Here is an 18,989-nt window from a genome sequence, read left to right as displayed (position 1 = left end):
TCCCAGAGGAACTGTGTCTAACTCAGTACCAAATTCATCATACCAGTGCCACCACAGTGAAGGCCTGTCTGAAACATCCCAACATACACCTGAACAACAAAGTAAAAACATGCAAACTATCCAGGCAGTGACAACGCACACCTTTAATCCCAGCACTAGGGAGGCAGAGACAGGCGGATCTCTGTAAATCTGAGGTCAGCCTGGTCTACAGAATGAGTTCTAGGACAGCCAGGGCTACACAGAGAAACCCTGTCGGGGGGTGGGGGAAACACTCGAATTGTGTCAACTCTTCTTCAGACAAACATAACAGCACCAGAGCTGGGCAGTGGTGGTGCACACCTTTAATTCCAGCACTCAGGAGGCAAAGAAAGGAGGATCTCTGTGAGATCAAGGTCAGCCTGGTCTATAAGAACTAGTTTCAAAACAGCACTAGAAAAAAGCACTAGAAAAGTCACTATGGTGTCAACAGTATCGGCTGAAATCAGGAGGAACATCTAATGTCTCTTAAAACATTTCTCTCTGTAAGATACATAAGAATGTAATACTATTTTAAAAGTGAAACTGAGTCATCTGAGAATTACAAAATTCTAAATAACATACATTCTAAAGTACCCATGTTCATTGTAGAAATTTTGTTTGTTTGGTTTTGGTTTTGGTTTGTTTTTCGAGACAGAGTTTTTTCTCTGTAGTCCTGGCTATCCTGGAATTCACTCTGTAGACCAGGCTGGCTTTGAACTCAAGAGATCTGCCTGCCTCTGCTTCCAAGTGCTGGGATTAAAAGCAAGAGCCACCACTACCTGGCTCAGTGTAGAAAATTTAAACATTTAGGTAACTGTAGAAAACTCACCAGGGTCACTACTAAAATCTGATTATACAGTGTTTTAATCAAGTATACTTTTTATTATGGTGTATTTTAGGAGTCAGATCTAAGCTAGGTGTGCGAGAACACACTTGTAGTGTCAACACTCTGGGTATAGAAACAGGACCACATGTCCAAGGGTATCGCAGCTACACAGAAAGTCAGAGCCTAGCCTGAGTTACAAGAGACTGTCCAAAAAACAGAGATGACAACATGCATGGCTGAATGGATGTCAGTGGGTAAAGGCATCTGACATCCTGACAGCCTGAATTTGACCCCCAGGTCCCATATGGTGGAAAGAGAGAACTGAGTTTACCACTGGTTGGCCTGGAACTTGACCAGGTTGACCTCAAATTTGGAGTGATCATCCTGCCTTTGTCTCCTGAGTGTTGCAATCCAGGCATGAGCCACTAAACCTGGCCTCATAACTGTTTTAAAGCACATTTTCCTACTTGAACAAACTGTGTTCTATACTACCTACTCTTCCTTTAAAGTAAAAGGCAAAGCTACCCTCTATAGCTGTAACTTCTCTCAGTCTTGCCAATGGTCTTTCCCATGTCATTTCCAAAGAACCTTTTCCCATTTCCCATATTTCACTGCATACGGTTCACATGAAGTCCTAGATAGGACACCAGACAGCTGACTAAGACACAGCTAGGAGCCGGGCGGTGGTGGCGCACGCCTTTAATCCCAGCAGTCGGGAGGCAGAGGCAGGTGGATCTCTGTGAGTTCGAGGTCAGCCTGGTCTACAAGAGCTAGTTCCAGGACAGGAACCAAAAACTACGGAGAAACCCTATCTAGAAAAATTCAAAAAAAAAAGAAGAAAGACACAGCTAGGAGTCAAGAATCAAGAAAAGGTAGCTAGATGTTTCTTACTGTTTGAGCTGAAGAATAGGCTCCAATTTTCTTGGGCTCCAGATGCATAAAGTCAACCAGGCCTGTGAAGAACGTAAGGAAGTTGAGCTGGAGTCCAAACTGAGTTACCTACAAGTAAACATTACATGTTATGAAAAAGAATTCGATGGAGTGGAACATGAGATATTCTTCACAGCAAACACTGGATCCCACAATGCCCACAACTATGCATTTACTGTCCTATAGCTAGCCCTTAACAATATGAATCACTTAATTTTAAAAAGTAAAGCATCTAGCCGGGCGATGGTGGCACACGCCTTTAATCCCAGCACTCGGGAGGCAGAGACAGGCGGATCTTTGTGAGTTCGAGACCAGCCTGGTCTACAGAGCTAGTTCCAGGACAGGCTCCAAAGTCACAGAGAAACCCTGTCTCGAAAAACCAAAAAAAAAAAAAAAAAAAAAGTGAAGCATCTTTGAACAGATATTTCTCCAAAGAAGCTGCACAAACAGCCAGTGAGTACATCATCATCATGAAGATGGAGAGAATCATTCAACTGTTGGGACAATGCCAATCAAAATCACCATGAGGTGTCACTTCACATCCACTAGCAGGCTTCTTCTCAGAAAGATGAATAAATGCAGGCACAAGGTGACAGTGAAGTCACCAACACCCAAATGAAAGAAAACAATGCTTCAAATTGGTAAATCAGGAGATACCAGCAGAAGCTACTATTATCAGGAGAGATGGCACAGTTCTTCACTTTGAGCTTTTTTTAATATCACTTGACTTTTTAAAATCAACTTAATTTTTTTTATCGTAATTTATTTATTCTGTGTGTGAATGAGCGCACATAACACCAGCACAGCACCCAAGTGGGAGTCAAAGGACAGCCTGCAGGAATTGGCTCTGTCCCCCATCATGTGGATCACAGGAATGGAACTCTGGCCATCAGACTAGACGACAAGTGTTTTTACCCACTGAGCCATCTGAGACAGGATTCACTATGTGGCCCAAACTCCATCTGTCTGTCTCTGAAGAGCTGTGATTACAGAGATGCCATCACCACATTTGGCTCCATCTAACTTTAGATCAGCAGTGTTCAGCAAACACCATGGTTACAATTGGGCATGGTGGTGTAGGCCTTTAATCCTAGTACTTGGAAGGCAGAGGCAGACAGATCTCTGAGTTCTAGGCTAACCTGGTCTACAGAGTTGAGTACCAAGACAGTCAGGGCTACACAGAGACACCCTGTCTCCAAAAGAAAGAAAGAAATGCCATGAGTAAGGTCAGGTGTAATGGCACACACCTTTAAACTCAGCACTCTGTAGGTTGAGGCAGACAGATGTCAAGGCCAATCTGTTCTACATAAGAGTTCAGGGCTACACAATGAGACCCTATCTCAAAAACTGAAAGGGGGGGGGGGAAGGAAAGAAAAAGAAAAACCATGACTATAAAGCCAATCCCAGAGAAGCTAAGGTAGAAGGATCAAGACTTTGAGGCCAGCATGATCTATACAGTGAGACCCTGTCTCAAAACTACCAATTATAAACAAATAACATATGTGTGTTCATATAAAACACAACATAGTAACCTTAACTTTTTAAAGTCACTTTATAAAAAAGTGACTTTACAAGGAGCCAGTAAAAACATTTACTACTAGCCTGGCAACCTTAACTTAATCCTTGCAAACTACATGGTTGAAGGAGAGAACTGAATCCCACAAGCTGGCCTCCGACTTCCGCATTTGCATCATGATTTGTGTTTACAACAGTGTAATTTTAAAAAGAATATCTTAAATTTAGTCTGCATGTCTAAGTGCTCTGGCTCCAGTGTAGAGCACGTGCATCTGGTGCCTGGGGAGGACAGATCCCCCGGAACTGGAGGAACAGACAATTGTTATAGATGGCATCATATGGGCACTGGGAACTGAACCCAGGTTCTTTAAAATAGCAATTAATGTTCTTAACTGCTGAGCCATCTCTATAACCTCATATATGTAATTTTAAAAGAAAAATTTTTAGTTTTACAAAACAAAAACAAAACCAGATGGAATTTGGTTGAATAATAGCTTGACCAGCCTGGGCATAGTAGCATACACTAATTAACCCAGCACTTGGAAGGGACAGGTAAGCAGATCTGAGTTTGAGGCCAGCCTGGTGTCTACATACTAGTAGTTCCAGACTAGCCAGAACTACAGTCTCAAAAAACAAACCGAGTAATAGTTTGTCCAAAATACTGTCATACCAACATATGGCACTGGCCACATTCCAAGTACTCCATGACCAGAAAGATCTACTGGGTACCCTATCAGCTTTATTAGTAAGCATATTAATATTTTATTAAAAATTATAATTTACAGGGTCTTGGTAGATAGCTCAAAGGTCAAAAAGTGCCCTGCTCTGCCAAGGACCAGAGTGTGGTGTCCAGAATCCACACCAGGCAGCTTACAACCTCCTTTAACTTGAGCTCCAGGCAGATGCAATGGCTCTGCTCTTCACCAGCACCACACAAACGCACATACCCACACCCCCACACACATAACAACAAATAAAGTAAATCTTTTGGGGAGGTGGTTTGAAGCAGAAACCAGTTTCTCTGTGTAGCCCTGACTATTCTAGAACCCTTGAGAACTAGGCTGGCCTTGAACTCACAGAGCTCCACTTGCCTCTGCCTCTTGAGTGCTGGGATTAAGGCATGCACTACCATCATCTGGTGAACAAACTTTTCAAACATTAGTAACAACAAACAGCTTACCTTCTGCACCTGGGCTTTGACCACGAGTCCTGGGAGCAAGTTATTCAGGTTCCAGCTTTGCTCCTCAGTTGCAAAGGCAGAAGAAATCTCTGAGTGCTCTACGGAGAGACTCACAATTCCTCCGTTGCTTTTCACCTCTTCAACCAGACAGGTCAGGTACTGGCCAATTTTGAGCTTAGCACCTGTAAGCCCAGCCCCAGCACCAAAAGAAGAGTATACCTTCATGAGAATGGCCCTTAACTGTGGGACCAAGCTAACCCGTAAAGTACCATCACCCACCCACCCAGTGATCATCTGATGCTCATCAGCCATGAGAAGGGTAGGATGTCAACCTAACTGCTCTAGAATTCAACTATCTCACAGAAATGTGAACCAAATAAGCCAGGAGTGGCAGGCAAGTTCAGTAGACTCTCTGAGATAAAGCATACTGAAGCCTGTCTATCTCACCATAGAGATTTGTCATTCTCTGACCCTCCATGCATTATCTTCCCTATCAGCTGTCATTAATTCTCCAAAGCCAACCAGCCTACAGGGTCACTATTCTGTCCTGTTTATAATCAAAGTGGCAATGAAATATAAATACAATCCCGTATGTCTGAGCTCACCCTCATGTACCAGCCCCATCTCCACTAGCCCTCACCTTTGTTCTTCTGTAGTGACAGAAAAGCTCTGGTCCCAACAACACCAATGTCCACTAGGTAGCCATGGTCTTCAAGGCTTGACACTGTGCCTGTCAGCAGCTGGGGAAAGGGAAGCAGACCTAGAAATTTCATATCAAAGGCAAACAGGACACCCACCAACTCCACTACCATACAAACATAACTTTACAAATGGACTCCTCATTAATCATAGCACTCAACCTTGACATCATAGCTCCCTACCTGAAATCAGAAGGGAAGATGTCAACTCTCTCATGGGGCTTAAAGGTTTGTCTCCAGAAAGTGAGGAGTATTATATATCAAGTTTGAAATGATACATGGACAGTGTTTAAAAACAGAAAAATCTTTTATATTAAGCAATGAGTTCCATGGCTCTATAGAATCACACCCAGAGCCAGGATTACCAAGAGAATCCAGAACCATCCTTTTATCTTCCATTCATTTTTTTCTAAACTCTTGAGAAAGCGTATTTTGCCAACAACTTATACATTTCATGAGAAGCAGTAAGCAGCTTTGGCCTTAGCTGGTCTCTGTGAAATCACTGAGATCTCAAATGGAGAAGGGGAGACTGTCTTCTACGTCCTATATTTGCTCTGAGAACTGAACAAGACAAAGTGCCAAAAAGAGCACTGTCAGGAAGGGGGCCTCCCGGACACTTGTCAATTTGTTGCAATATGGCTTACTTTTGTTCTCTTTGAACAGAACTAAATCCTATTCAACTTTATAGGCCTTCCTTAAACCCCACTGCTTCTAACCAAACACTTCAAGATACATCTGACCCTTAATCACCAGAACATTTGTGTGCAGCTCCCTTTATTATACCTAGTGGACTTGGAGGATCTAGCCTAAGTTCACCTGTATCTCCAGAGTTGGGCATTCAGACAGCTGGTAGGCTGGCTGCTGTCTGACCTTTTCTTGCACTCACTGAGGGGTCCTTGACATCTCCCAAGGCAGGGTTCTGGAAAGACTTACACTGTGAAGAACTAGTGGGGAAAGCATCACAAGAAACCCTTTTTACCACCTCCAAGCCTCCCAGCAGGTACTTGACTATGCCTACCAAAGAAGCTTCAACTTCTTTCTTCCCTCCACAATAACAGAATTAGGTTCAAGTCTTCAATGTTCCCTGAGCACCTAACAGACTCCAGAAAGACCCCACTGCCTGAACAGGCATTAAACAGAAAGTAAAAGGTGGCCTAAACCACACCCCCAGGAGACGGCATGAAATGCTCCTCCTCTCTGTGACATCCAGATACGCACCATGCCCGGCCTCAGGGCCTCAGCACTCAGCACTTTGTTGACATGTTTGGGGTTTACAGAAAGCTTGACAGTCTTCTTGCCCCTATCTGTGATGTCCAGGCTGCTCACCACACATCTCACCAACATTCCAGGTGAGAAAAGGTCAGGCAAGCGGAGTAGGTCCTGCACAATGGTAATGAGAAAGACCGGATAGATGTACAGTCATGTATAATCCAGCTTCTCCACAGCTGCCCACCTTCATCCTAAGCTGCTCCACCTTTTGCTTATGCTAACAGCACTTCCTTTCCTGCTACAGCCTGACTTGCTTGGACTCCCCTCTTCCTGTACCTGGGAAACCTTCATCCTTCAGACAGCAGCTCCAATGGTATTTTCTTATAGAGGTGTTTTAGGTTCCCTAGACTAAGTAAAAAAAAAATCCCTGTATTGGGCTGGAGAGATGACTCAGAGGTTAGGAGCACTGCCTGTTCTTCTGAAGGTCCTGAGTTCAATTCCCAGCAACCACATGGTGGCTCACAACTGCAGAATACAGTATATATAATAAATAAATAAATCTTTTAAAAAAAAATCCCTGTATTGTTAAAAAAAATACAACCCCTAGGTCAGCAAGTTGGACTGGCAGGTAAGAATGCTTGCTGAACATGCCTGAGGACCTATGTTGGCTCCCAGGAACCCACATGGTGGAAAGAGAGACCCGAACCTCACAGGCTGTCCCTCTGACCCCCATGTGTGATATGGCATGTGCACACACGCACAAAATAAATATGAAACACAAAAAAACCAATGGTTTCCACGGCACCTGCATTTTCTTTTCTCAACATTTCTATTCTAATTCCAGGGGCAAGTTTCACCCGACACCCCTTACTTCCAGAGGCTCTTCTTGGGCCACCTGCTCGTTCAGCTTCTGAGTGTAGGCATCACAGATTTCAGTCACTTGCACAAACCCTTGGAGGCCATTGGGAAGACTGATCACCAGTTCCAGTTCATTCACCTCTTTCACACAACCCAAAATCCGCATTCCCTCACACAGGGACTAGAAAGGAAAACATACATAGTAACTACATACAGTAAAGCAGACAACAATGACGGCAGGTAGGGGGACTTTGGCTTTTTGTCCCAACACCAATACTAGAGGGAGTTTATAAACAAAAGGAAAACACAGGCATGTGTATATATCCAGGCATACCAGCTATCTCACTGAACGCCAGGAAAGGTCTTGATCAGACAGGGCTACAGTGCTGGACTGCTAGAGCCGCCAGCACACTCTGCCATACCCTAACAGCCCTCATGCAGAACACCTAGAAGACAGCATGGGAAGGAGACAGACCACAGAAGCAATGGCAGCCTGGAGTGTGCCTATCCCTTCTAGAGGGCACAACTATGACACAGCTTCTAGAGTCCTCAAACACGGGGGAAAGTGGACTTTCTTTTGTCAGGAGTTTGAATTTTCATGACACCAGCCTCACATTTTTACATGAAATCTCTAGTATAGTATCACCAACTTAAACAATTTTTTTAAAATATCACAATAGAAAACAAAATATTTCTGCAGGCTAATGAATTACCCCAGAATAATCTATTTTCCTATTTTAAAATGAACATATATTGGAGGATGAAGGTGAGAATAATAAAATTTTAAGAACCGTAAGACCACACCATTAATCTGAGGCCATTTCACATCTACACAATGAATGAGCAGAGGTCAGGCATGGTTTGACATACCTTTAATCTTAGTGTTCAACTGACAGAGGCAGGAAGATCTCTATTAGTAGGAGGTCAGCCTGGTCTGCATAATGAATTCAAGGCTAGCCAAGGGTTAGATAGTGAGATTCAGTCTCTAATTCTAACTTCTACTAAAAGACAAGCATATATAAACCACACATATCTAACCATTTTCATGATTTGTTTCTTGAGAGAGAGTCTTGTGCATCTCAGACTAGTCTGGAACTCACAGTTACGGATGACCTTAAGCTTCTGATCTTCCTAACCCAGGTCCCTAAGTACTAGGATTACAAGCATATACCACCACATCTGTTTCATGTGATGCTGAGGCTCAAACTCAGGGACAGAGAGTAGGGATAGGGGACAGATAGGAGGCAGGCTGACTATACACAGTACTCCCTGTATGTGCGAGATGGAGGTCCTTGACTACATAGACAGGTCAGACAGCATAAGACCTTACCTCAAAAAACCCCCAAACAGAGTCAGGCAGTGGTGGCACACACCTTTGATTCCAGCGGCGGGGGGGGGGGGGGGACACGGACAGGCAAATCTCTGTGAGTTCAAGGTCAGTCAAGTCTACAAAGCAAGTTCCAGGACAGGCTCCAAAAGAAACCCAAACCAACCAAATAGAAAGACACCAGGCGGGCCAGGCAGTGGTGGCGCACGCCTTTAATCCTAGCGCTCGGGAGGCAGAGGCAGGCGGATCTCTGTGAGTTCGAGACCAGTCTGGTCTACAAGAGCTAGTTCCAGGACAGGCTCCAAAGCCACAGAGAAACCCTGTCTCAAAAAAAAAAAAAAAAAAAAAAAACTTCTCCCAGTTACTTGGGGGTCGAAACCTTCCCCTGCGTGGGTTATGAGTTTTGGCCGGGCGGTGGTGGCGCACGCCTTTAATCCCAGCACTCGGGAGGCAGAGGCAGGCGGATCTCTGAGAGTTCGAGGCCAGCCTGGTCTACAAGAGCTAGCTCCAGAACAGGAACCCAAAAGCTACAGAGAAACCCTGTCTCAAAAAATCCAAAAAAAAAAAAAAAAAAAGACACCAGGCGGCATTAGTTAATAAGCAAAGGAAATTAAGCTCATTTCTCATAATTTGCACTTGTCTCTACAGACACATACAGAAAACATACTTGTGTGCACGGAAATATACAAAGAATAAAGGAAAAGAGGGAAGAGCACACAGAGCACAAGGAGCACGTTACAGAGAACACCAAGTATTACAAACCTCAGCACTGAGGATTTCAAATTTCTCTCTCACAGATTTCTTGGCTTCTCTCTTTTCAGTTTTCAGTTTTTTTGTTTTCATGGGCCCTTTCTGGCTCTTCTTCCTTTTAGTGGATTCTTCTTCTGTGGAGATCTTAAGAGGGAAAAAGATTCACGGATGCAGAAGAATGATACGCAGCAATCTTAGCTGTCACCACAGGTTTGGGGCCTGTTACCTTGCTCTGTTACTTTACTCCCCCAGGCCACTCCACTCTCCCACCCCATTGTCTTCATTTCTGCTGCAGTCCCAAGCCTAGTATCCAGGTGCCAATGTTCCCCTTGCCCAGGGTCTGAGAACCCTCCTCTAACTTCCCAATGTCTCTTCTGTCCTGCGTGCTTCCTCTGGTGAGCGGGGTGAACACTGGGGTTCCCTAGCTTGAGAAGCCACGTATCAAGTGGAAATGGAGTCCTGAGGCTCAGGAAAAACTCCAACGCTTTTCCACAACAAGCTTTATGCTTTCAACAAAACATATATCTTCCCCTACAGCTCAGTTTCTCAGCATGGAACAATGACTTCTACTCTAGAATACATGTGGAGAGATTCTATAATACTGATGACCTAAGGCCACACACCCCTAAATGGTGGTTTTCCTTCTCTCCAGCATCAAGAGCACAAACCACTCTATGAGACTGAATTCTAATGTAAGCTTTCCTTACTAGGACTCCTTTTAAATAAATGCACAATGATTAGAACTGGGGCAAAGGAGCTCAGGAGAAGACAACTTGCCTAACATGCACAAGGTCCTAGATTCGAGCCCAAGAACCACAAACAAAACAAAACTTCAGTATCAAATCCCTTTTGTCCATCCTTAATCAACTGGCACAGACTCCTTAAGGACAAGTCACAAAAGCATTTCAACATCAAACACTAAGCATCAAAAAGAAGCCTGAGGTGGCAGAGACTCTTTAACAAGTTCAGTTTCTAAAAGTGACATCGAAGAGAAACAAACTGGAACATAACTGCTGCCAGAGAGGCTCGGTCATCCCGGAGATGCTACCAAGTTTCAGGTCTCACCAAAGCAGCACACCACTTACATCAAATAAGTTGTCCTGTTCAACTGCCTGCTGGGAAGGTTTCTCTGATTTGTGGCTTTTTCTTGTACCCCCTCGGGGGAAGTTTTCTTCCAGGTTTGCCATGTTTGGGTCTCCTAAAGCTGATAAAAAGAATAATGGTGAGCAGTAGCATTGGGGGTAGGTTTCATAAAGGATGTGATTCATGGCATGAGAACCTTCTAGCAAGGCACTAAACAAGATTTAAGAGTATGTTATATAAAGTTGATATGCCAGGTTCTTGTTAATCCATGTCTTTCCAACTTTGTATGATTCAAAACCATGAACTATACACTATGTACCATCTTCCAGGAAAGGATTCGATATAGTAAATGTTCATTCAATATTAATTATTGTAATTATGTCAGGTGTGTGTGCATCTGTGCATGTGTGTGTATATAAATACAATATGTAAGTAATTTAAAATGCAAATCAAATTATAAAGCATAAACAAAAAAGTGACAAGATTCAGTAAAGGTGGTAAGCTTCATGAGAAAGATGCTTTTGAGCTGAATGTTCAATAAGTAGGAAGCCAGGTCTGATGGGCCACGCCTTTAACGCCAGCACTTGGGAAGCAGGCTTAACTCAATTACCAAAAATTAGTTATCAAAAATAACTAATAATAATAAATAGTAATATAAGTAGAAAATGGGGGGGAGACACTGAAAAAAGCCTATTTTCCAAAACATACCAGTCATTTACCTATCAAACAACTGTTTGAAGGGCTTCTTTAAAAACTGAACACTCTAGTAAACCACTTAATAACAAGTTATATTTTGGAAATCAACTTGGGCTCTTCCGTGGATAATTGAAAACTAAGTAGCTTGTCTTTACTTGGTACTTCAGAGACTTGGGGGAAGCGACTGAATAATGAAAAACAACATTCTTCACTCTACAGACTGGAGAGGAAAAGAACGAAGTCAAAGCAAGTAACTCAAAGGCAAGTTTTAGAAACAGCGTGTAAGGGTTGAAGAGACACCGAGCAGGTCAACCATGGGAACCAGGGCAAAATATAAATGAAGACACAAGACAGGTTGGTTTATTCTGAGATACCTGGGGATAAAAGTTCAGTTACAGCGTGAGACTGAAAGAAATGACGTCCGAGAAGAAATGCAGGGTGCATGCGTCACAGAAATAGGGCCACTGTGCTGGGAATCCAACCCTTAATTCCCATTTTAGACCCGATAAGACTGAGGCGCCAAAGAGCCTGGCGATCACGTGCAGAGAAGGCACTAAGGGTACTTGAAGTGGACAGCCTGGCTTACAAGAGCCGCTAAGGCAAAAAGGGGCATGGGTGGGGAGACCACCCATGCCGACTCAAAGGTGCATAGCAGGAAGGCCGGAGACCCGGGCCAGGAAACCGAGGTGGGAGCCATGAGGTCTCCTCCCTCTCGCCGAAGCTCCTGGGTTCCAGCCCCGCCGCTCCCGCGACTGCCTACCTCACCGACCGGTTCGAAGCGATCGCACGCGCAAGAAACCGCGCCAACAGCTCCACGCCGCTCTCCTAAAGGCGTCAGCAGGATCCGTTCTACTTCCGTTATGAGGACCATTCAGACACTGGCCGAGACGGGAAGTATGGGGGAGGGACTTTTCATGATAGCCAATCAACGCAGAGGGCCGAGTCGCCATGGCCTGTCCGTCGCGTGGGGGAGGGGGTGTCTTCCGGTCGGTCCGTGCTGGTGGCTGGGTTTGTTGAAGGACATCAGCTGCGGAATTTGTGATTTGGGCGAAGGTGGGTGAGAAGGGGCTGTCGGCTGCTCGGGCTGCTGACTGGGCTTCGCAGGGCGGACTAGAACCTGGCCGTTTCCCTCGTCTCGCACTAGCGAGAGGTCTTCGCTTTGCGGGGAGGGGCCGGGGAATGGCTCAGGAGAAAATGAGGGTCGGGGCCCTGCGGTGCGTCTGGGTAGCCTCAGCACCGCGAGGTGCATGCGCCCCAAGGCTCGCATGGTTCGCGGAGAACCTTCTCTGCCATTTCCCAGTGGGAGGGTGAGACCCGTCGAGAGGGGAGCTCCCCAAGGTCATCCTACAGTGTTGGAAGCGATCTCTGGCTTCTCACCCCATATGGCCATAACTATTTGTTTTCTCTGAGCTGCAGTCAGGAAGCTAGCTCCCTTAACTGTGCGGCAGTCTTTGTCAAAACTAGAGTAAAAGCAGAGTAGCCCTTGCGAATCTCCAGGCCTGGGCGCGATTAACGGGTTAGATTTAAGTCTGTGTTCCGGAAGTAATCAGCTTGTGATTCGCGACCCCCCTTCCCAGATATTTATCTCCAAAAATTTTTACATTACGATTCATAACTGTTAAAATGGCAGTTATGAAGTAGCAACGAAAATAATTTTATGTTTGGGGATCACCACAACAGGAGCTGTATTAAAGGGCCGCGGTATTAGGAATCAGTGGAAAGGTTCTACAAAAAGCTCTTGCTTGTAGACCCTGGGCGCCTTTGAGGCGACTTTCCTTTACTTAGACCTGGTCATCTCGGTACTCCAGATAGGTGTGTTTGTAAGACAGGAGAATAGCAATATCCAGGAACCGATTGCGAAGCAAGGGCAACTGATCACCCTAAGCCTTTAATGAAACACCCATTTCACAGGGAGAGGGGCATGGAGAGACTGGTTGTTTTTAAGAGTGGTATTGGATTATTTAAAAACAAGCAAAATCTATCTGCTTAAACTTTCTAACAGAATGCTGTTTAACGATAGTAAATCTTTAATAAATCACAGGTTCACAAGTATTAGTCTTAGGTGATCTTTTCACTATTGTATGGCTCTAGACTTGCATGTGATTTCAAGGAGAACACATTTTAGTTCATTTATTCCTATTGCCAAGTGTGAAATGGCTTATGCCTTTAATCCCAAAGCTATCAGGCAGATCACTGAGTTCAAGGCCATCCTGGTGTATGCTGTGAGTTCCAAACCATCTGGCTTTGCATATTGAGACCCTGTCCTTTAAAAAATAAAAAAAATCCCATAAAGGGCAGTATTAACAAAAAGGTTCCTGGTCATTACCCCAAAACAATATTCAGTTCGTTGGAAGGTGTAGACCTGTAATGCTTTAAGCCTTAATATGACAATTGTTTGCTGAAAGTGGTGCGTGCCTTTAATCCCAGCACTCAAGAGGCAGAGGTGGGCAGATCTCTGTAAGTTCAAGGCCAGCCTGGTCTAAAGAGCTCCAGGACAGCCAAGGCTACACAAAGAAATCCTGTCTTGAAAAGCCAAATGATAATACCATTGTTTATCTCACAATCAGCATGACTATTCTTCTTCCATCTAAGATTCTTTAAGACCCCAGTTCCTATACCACGTCTTTGTTGTCTTTGACTACATTCATCCTTGTTCCAGTGTCTTGTAGAATGACGCTGACAGCACCTCAGCGCTGGCCCACCCTGCACTGTACCAGGCTAGCATAGCAGTCAGTGAGTTTCTGTGAGAACCCACTTCATAGCTCTAAGAAGCATCATGAAGTGCATGGAAAGCATGTGCTTTCGTAGTTTAGGAAAGGGAAACTTGACAAACTATGAAGTTGTTTGTTTAATGGTGATTTCCTGCTTTGGCTAGATTGGCCAAGGTCTGTGAAAGGGACCCAAAGAAGTTTAGATTTCCTTCACTGTTCCAGTAACCATTTTGAAAATGTTCAAAATTAAGGTCTGGAATTTGTTGCAAGATCTTTGAGTATGAATGCTTCTGAAGCCCTTTGAATGGTAAACAAAGGGGATGCCAGTTTCCGTAGCAACATTACCCTTACTGTTCTCTCCCACTTCCATTTCATCTAGAGCTAGCCAGCCAGTTTACCAATCTTGCCTGGACCTCGACCAGCTACTCCAAGTTGTCATTAGTGTCTGTGGCTCGGTCGTGGTAGGTAGGCAGTCATACATACAAAACTTTGAGTGGTTTTGAATTCTGCTGTGGCTTTCTGGATTTGTGTCTGCATTTTTCATCCTTTTCCCTCACTGTCCCCTTCCTCCACCCCATCTAACTCGTTATGATCCCCTCCTTACAGCCAAATAGTGCCCCATCTCCCTCCATGTGTATCAAACAGCTTCTTTTTTCCTCCCTCTCCTCACGCCCTTAAAATCTCTTCCTCCTTTTTCAAGGTCCCCTTTCTGTTTTCGTGATTTAACACAGACATACACATACATATATGCATATATATTTAAGTCAAGGGTCCTTACACAAGAGAAGATATTGGGTATTTGTTCCGAGTCTGGCTTATTTAACACAATGATCTGTTGTACCCATTCTCCTGCTTGTGTCATAATTTCATTTTTGGGGCCTGGTGGGGCGGTGGCATGTGCCTTTAATTCCAGCACTTGGGAGGCAGAGGCAGGCAGATCTCAGTTTGTTCAAGGCCAGGCTGGTCTACAAAGTAAGTTCCAGAACAGCAAGAGCTATTACACAGGGAAACCATGTCTCGAAAAAAACAAGAGAAGGGGAAAAAGTTATTTTTTCCATTTTTCTCATGGCTGAATAATTACACAGCAGATACGTACCACATATTCTTTGTCTACTCATCTGTTGACAGACATCCAGGCTAGTTCAGTTTTGCTTGGTGAATAGTCTAGCGGTAAACATGGTTATGCAAGTATCTTTGCAGTGCTTTGATTTAGTCTTTCAAGTATATACTGAGTGGAATAATTGGGTTGTATGGTAGTTCTGTTGTTAATTTTTTGAGAATTCACCACACTGACTTGCACAGTGGCTGAACCAGTTCACATTGGTGCCAGCACTGTGTAAGGATCCTCTGTCCCACATTTCACCGGTGTGTTGTTGCTTTTTTTAATGTAATTTCTCACATTAAAAGAAATAAAGCTAGATGGTGGCACATGCCTTTAATCCCAACACTCTGGAGGCAGACTCAGGTAGACTCTGTGAGTTCAGGTCAGCCTGGTCTACAGAGCAAGTTCCAGAACAGCCAGGGCTACACAGAGAAACTCTGTGGGGGGGAGGGGGGCTGTATTTTCTCCAGGGGTTTCCCCATATAATTATTGAGCATTAAACATTTTTCTGGTGTATGTGTATTGCGTATTAAAATTACCTAGAGGTCGTGTGTGTGTATTAAAATTACCTAGAGGCCTTACAAGACAGATAACTGGACCCGGGTTTCTAATTCAGTATGCCTGTGGTAGGGCCCAATGATCTGCATTTCTAACAAGTTTCCAGTGAGTTTTATGCTGCTACTTTAGGGACCAGACTTTGAGAGCCATTGATGAGCCCTGAAATACCCAGAAGTAGAGTTGATTTTTAGTATCACTTGGGGCCTCCTTCCATATGGTACACGGATAGGTACGCAGTTTCCTTCGGTAGCAATTGTCATTTATCAGTTCACGTTGGATTTCTCATCTTTCCACTTTTGTAAACAGTGTTCGGTAACGAGCTATGAACCATGTATTTCTGCCTTGTGATATTTCTGAAAGGTAAATTCTTGGAGGAGAAATGACCCAGCTAGATAGAAGGTATATTTATTATATAATTTGACAGACACTTTAAATGTTAAAGTTTACGCTCCACACAGTATTAAACCCCAGTTGTAACAATGCTTATTGTAAGTTCGTAGTTAGTTAGTTTTACCTTTCTTTTTTTGGGGGGGCGGGGTAGCGGGGGGCATGGCCGCATGTTTAACCTGCAACTCAAATCAGCCTGCCTCAGCCTCCCTTGTGCTGGGATTAAAGACCTGTGCCACACCAAACTGATTTTAATTGCCTTGTGAGGTTGACTCTCCATTTTTTATTTCCTTTCCTTTAGAATTCTCTTTGCAAAGACAAGTAAAATAGTTGCCAATATTCTTCAAGAGGTTTTAGTTCCATTGTTTCCACTCAATTCCTTTATCCGTTTGGGTATAAGGAGTAGGTTCTAGCTTCAGAAATCACTGTTGACTAACACAATATCACCAACTGGTCTGTCTCCTGTGGAAGTCCTGAGTGATTTATAGTGAGAAAAGCTGTGAGAATGTTACTCTCTTCAGTTGTTTACCACTGAGAAGACGTGAAAAGCACTCCAAGTGATCTAATTCAGTGTTTACTATATGTAACACGGGCTGGACAGAGAATGCGAACATTAAGCTGTCCTGAGTCAGAAGACACTGAAGGACAATCTTCTCTTCCTCTGCTAAGTGCTTAACTGTTCTGGAGTACTTAGAAGAGCAATGGGGGACGGTCCTAGTAACAGTCCTTGCTAGCTAGGCTTTTCCCACCAGCTCTGCTATTGCAGTGTCAGCTAAACCACGGAGATGTCATAGGTTTTGAAACTGAATTTTTATTTTCTTATGAATTGCACTCAAATCAATATTTTGTTCCTTTTTTTTTTTTTTTTAAGATTGAAGTCATGGCTGGTCCTGAAAGTGATGCCCAGTTCCAGTTCACTGGTATTAAAAAATATTTCAACTCTTATACTCTCACAGGTAGAATGAATGTAAGTATTAATTACATGTTTAAGCACTTATATCTTAGAATAAAAGAGATAATGATAACTTTCATTTGCATCTTTTTTTTTTCTCAGTGTGTTCTGGCCACATATGGAGGCATTGCTTTGTTGGTCCTATACTTCAAGTTAAGGCCTAAAAAAACTCCAGCTGTGAAAGCATCATAACTGGTAAGGAATTGCCATATTAAAGTTTGTAACTTAGCCATTTCTTGTCAAGGTTTTTCTCTTCCCTTATAAAAAAATTAATTATTGGCACTCTGAAATTTATTGCGTACCTGAAAGCAAACACTGGGTATAATACACCTGTAAGCTCAACAGTGGGGGAACAGGGACAGGATTGCATGTTAAGAACAGCTGTGCTACATAGCAAGACATGGTCTCAACACAACTGAGAGAACAAGGAGTTGGGTGTAATGTCTCATACCTGTCATCCCTGCTGCACTGGGGAGGGTGGCGCAGCAGGATGGTCTTGTGACCAGAGAAAGGTATACAACAAAATGGTGTTTTTTCAGGCTTAAATGCTTTCCCAGACGATTATGGAACACCTAGCTTTGTAAGAGGATATGTCTTTTATGTCAGCTGGTATAGACTGTGGTTTTTCCTAAACTGGCATGTTTAAGAAAAATTGTCTTTTGGGCTTTGTTGAAGTACTTTTCTCTCTCACCGTTTGTCTCTTAATGCAATTAGATGACTTCTATATTTTATTTTTGGGAGCTTATTTATTTGCACACTCACATGCCATGACACTGGTGTGGAAATATATGAACAACTCTGGGGAGTTGGCTCGCTCCCCCTTGTTGAGACAGGTCTCATTTCTGCCGTCCTGCTGCACTCTGCATTCCCAGCTAGCTATCCTGTCCTCCCCCAGTCTTCAGAAGAGAGCTAGAATTACAATGTGCCACTGCATCTGGATCAAACTCATGTCTTCATATACCCCTCAGCTCAAATATAAGCTTATGTAATTTGGTCGGGTTTTGTTTGTTTGGGTATTGAGACAGTCTTGTTTATAGCCCAAATGGTTTCACAGTTGTAGCAATTCCTCCTCAACTGGCTGAGTTTTGAAATTACAGGCTTGGGCCACCATGCCTGGGGCAGAGGCGGGATTAACCAGAGCCTGGACAGTGGCTCAGTGGTTAAGATCAAGTACTGTAAGAATAGAGGACTCAAGTTCATATCCCAGCACCCATGCCAGGTAGCTCAAAACTAACTCCAGGCATCTAAAACCCTTTTCTGGACTCTCATACAGAAACATACATGAAACTTGTGGTACTGGGGATCAAACCCGGGGCCTTGGCAGGTGCTAGGCTGCCACTCTGCCTAGTGACAGTCCCAACCCTAACCTTCAGTATATGAAGTTGCAAGTATTTGCTGGGTTCTGGTAGCTTTATATTTTCATAGAATACTGGAATGTCCCCCTGAAAAAAAACCCTTTAAGGTTCTTACAGTCCCCTTCAATCCCTTTTACCTATCCAGAAGTCAGTAAATGTGGTGTTAGCAACATCTGTGCAGAAAGCCAGAAGGCTTTAGAACTCTGTCGAATGCTTTCTTCACTTCTTTTTGTTCTGCTCTTAAAAGCTTTACCCATCTTAAGTCTGTTAAAAGTAGGGGTCTATGTAGTCCAGTACATTCTTATTCCTTTTTGGGTACTTTGCCCAGTTTTCTGCATGAAATTACTTCTGACTTTGGAAGGGTAATATATCTCCATGAAAACTTTATCTTGAACCGAGCAGTGTTGGCACATGCCCTCGGGAGGCAGAGGTTGGTGGATCTCTGAGTTCGAGGCCAACCTGGTCTACAAGAACTAGTTCCAGGACAGCCAGGACTGTTAAACAGAGAAACCCTATCTTAAAAAACAAAAAACTATCTTGAAAACAAAGTAGTGGACACTGTATCTTACCTATTTATATGTCTGTCCTACTGACTCTTAAGAATCTGATGAATTTGTATTTTATCTTGGGGGGTTGTGATAATTACTGATCGTCACATTTGTATCAAACTGTTTTTGCTATTTTGTAGGGTCTTTCGATGTCTGACCTTATCTGTTAAGTTCCATGCCTGAAGAAGCTGATGTCAACTCATCATGTGATACTCAATTTGTACAATAAATTATGAACCTGGAAAAGCTGGTTGTCTTTATTTACAAGATATCAAAAATATAAAAC

The 18,989-nt window shown here is 43.6% G+C and overlaps 2 protein-coding genes across 4 annotated transcripts in view; one reads left to right on the top strand and one right to left on the bottom strand.

The window, feature by feature from the left end:
* Pdcd11 (programmed cell death 11) overlaps nucleotides 1-11,940 on the bottom strand; it is a 47,277-nt gene extending 35,337 nt beyond the window's left edge. Inside the window, exons 1-8 of one of the 3 annotated variants that reach the window (XM_075974329.1) lie at nucleotides 11,851-11,940; nucleotides 10,397-10,515; nucleotides 9,324-9,455; nucleotides 7,248-7,415; nucleotides 6,386-6,547; nucleotides 5,110-5,209; nucleotides 4,470-4,651; nucleotides 1,736-1,843 (exon numbers count right to left, since the gene is read on the bottom strand). In XM_075974329.1, the coding sequence (XP_075830444.1) occupies nucleotides 1,736-1,843; nucleotides 4,470-4,651; nucleotides 5,110-5,209; nucleotides 6,386-6,547; nucleotides 7,248-7,415; nucleotides 9,324-9,455; nucleotides 10,397-10,498 (954 nt within the window). In that variant the 5' untranslated portion in view covers nucleotides 10,499-10,515; nucleotides 11,851-11,940. Of the gene's footprint in view, nucleotides 1-1,735; nucleotides 1,844-4,469; nucleotides 4,652-5,109; nucleotides 5,210-6,385; nucleotides 6,548-7,247; nucleotides 7,416-9,323; nucleotides 9,456-10,396; nucleotides 10,516-11,464; nucleotides 11,489-11,850 lie in introns of those variants that run through there. The other 2 variants (XM_075974330.1, XM_075974328.1) reach the window with 2 other exon arrangements.
* A 4,785-nt stretch (nucleotides 11,941-16,725) lies between these two features.
* On the top strand, nucleotides 16,726-18,949 carry Atp5mk (ATP synthase membrane subunit k). Its single transcript, XM_075974327.1, has 3 exons — nucleotides 16,726-16,815; nucleotides 16,903-16,995; nucleotides 18,844-18,949. Exons 1-2 carry the CDS (start codon nucleotides 16,729-16,731, stop codon nucleotides 16,990-16,992), a joined length of 177 nt encoding a protein of 58 aa, XP_075830442.1. The 5' UTR covers nucleotides 16,726-16,728; the 3' UTR covers nucleotides 16,993-16,995; nucleotides 18,844-18,949.
* The last annotated feature ends 40 nt before the right edge of the window (nucleotides 18,950-18,989 follow it).

Source organism: Microtus pennsylvanicus, chromosome 5 (assembly GCF_037038515.1).
Source record: "Microtus pennsylvanicus isolate mMicPen1 chromosome 5, mMicPen1.hap1, whole genome shotgun sequence".
Taxonomy (NCBI): Eukaryota; Metazoa; Chordata; class Mammalia; order Rodentia; family Cricetidae; genus Microtus; species Microtus pennsylvanicus.
This window is presented reverse-complemented; position numbering and strand designations above follow the sequence as displayed.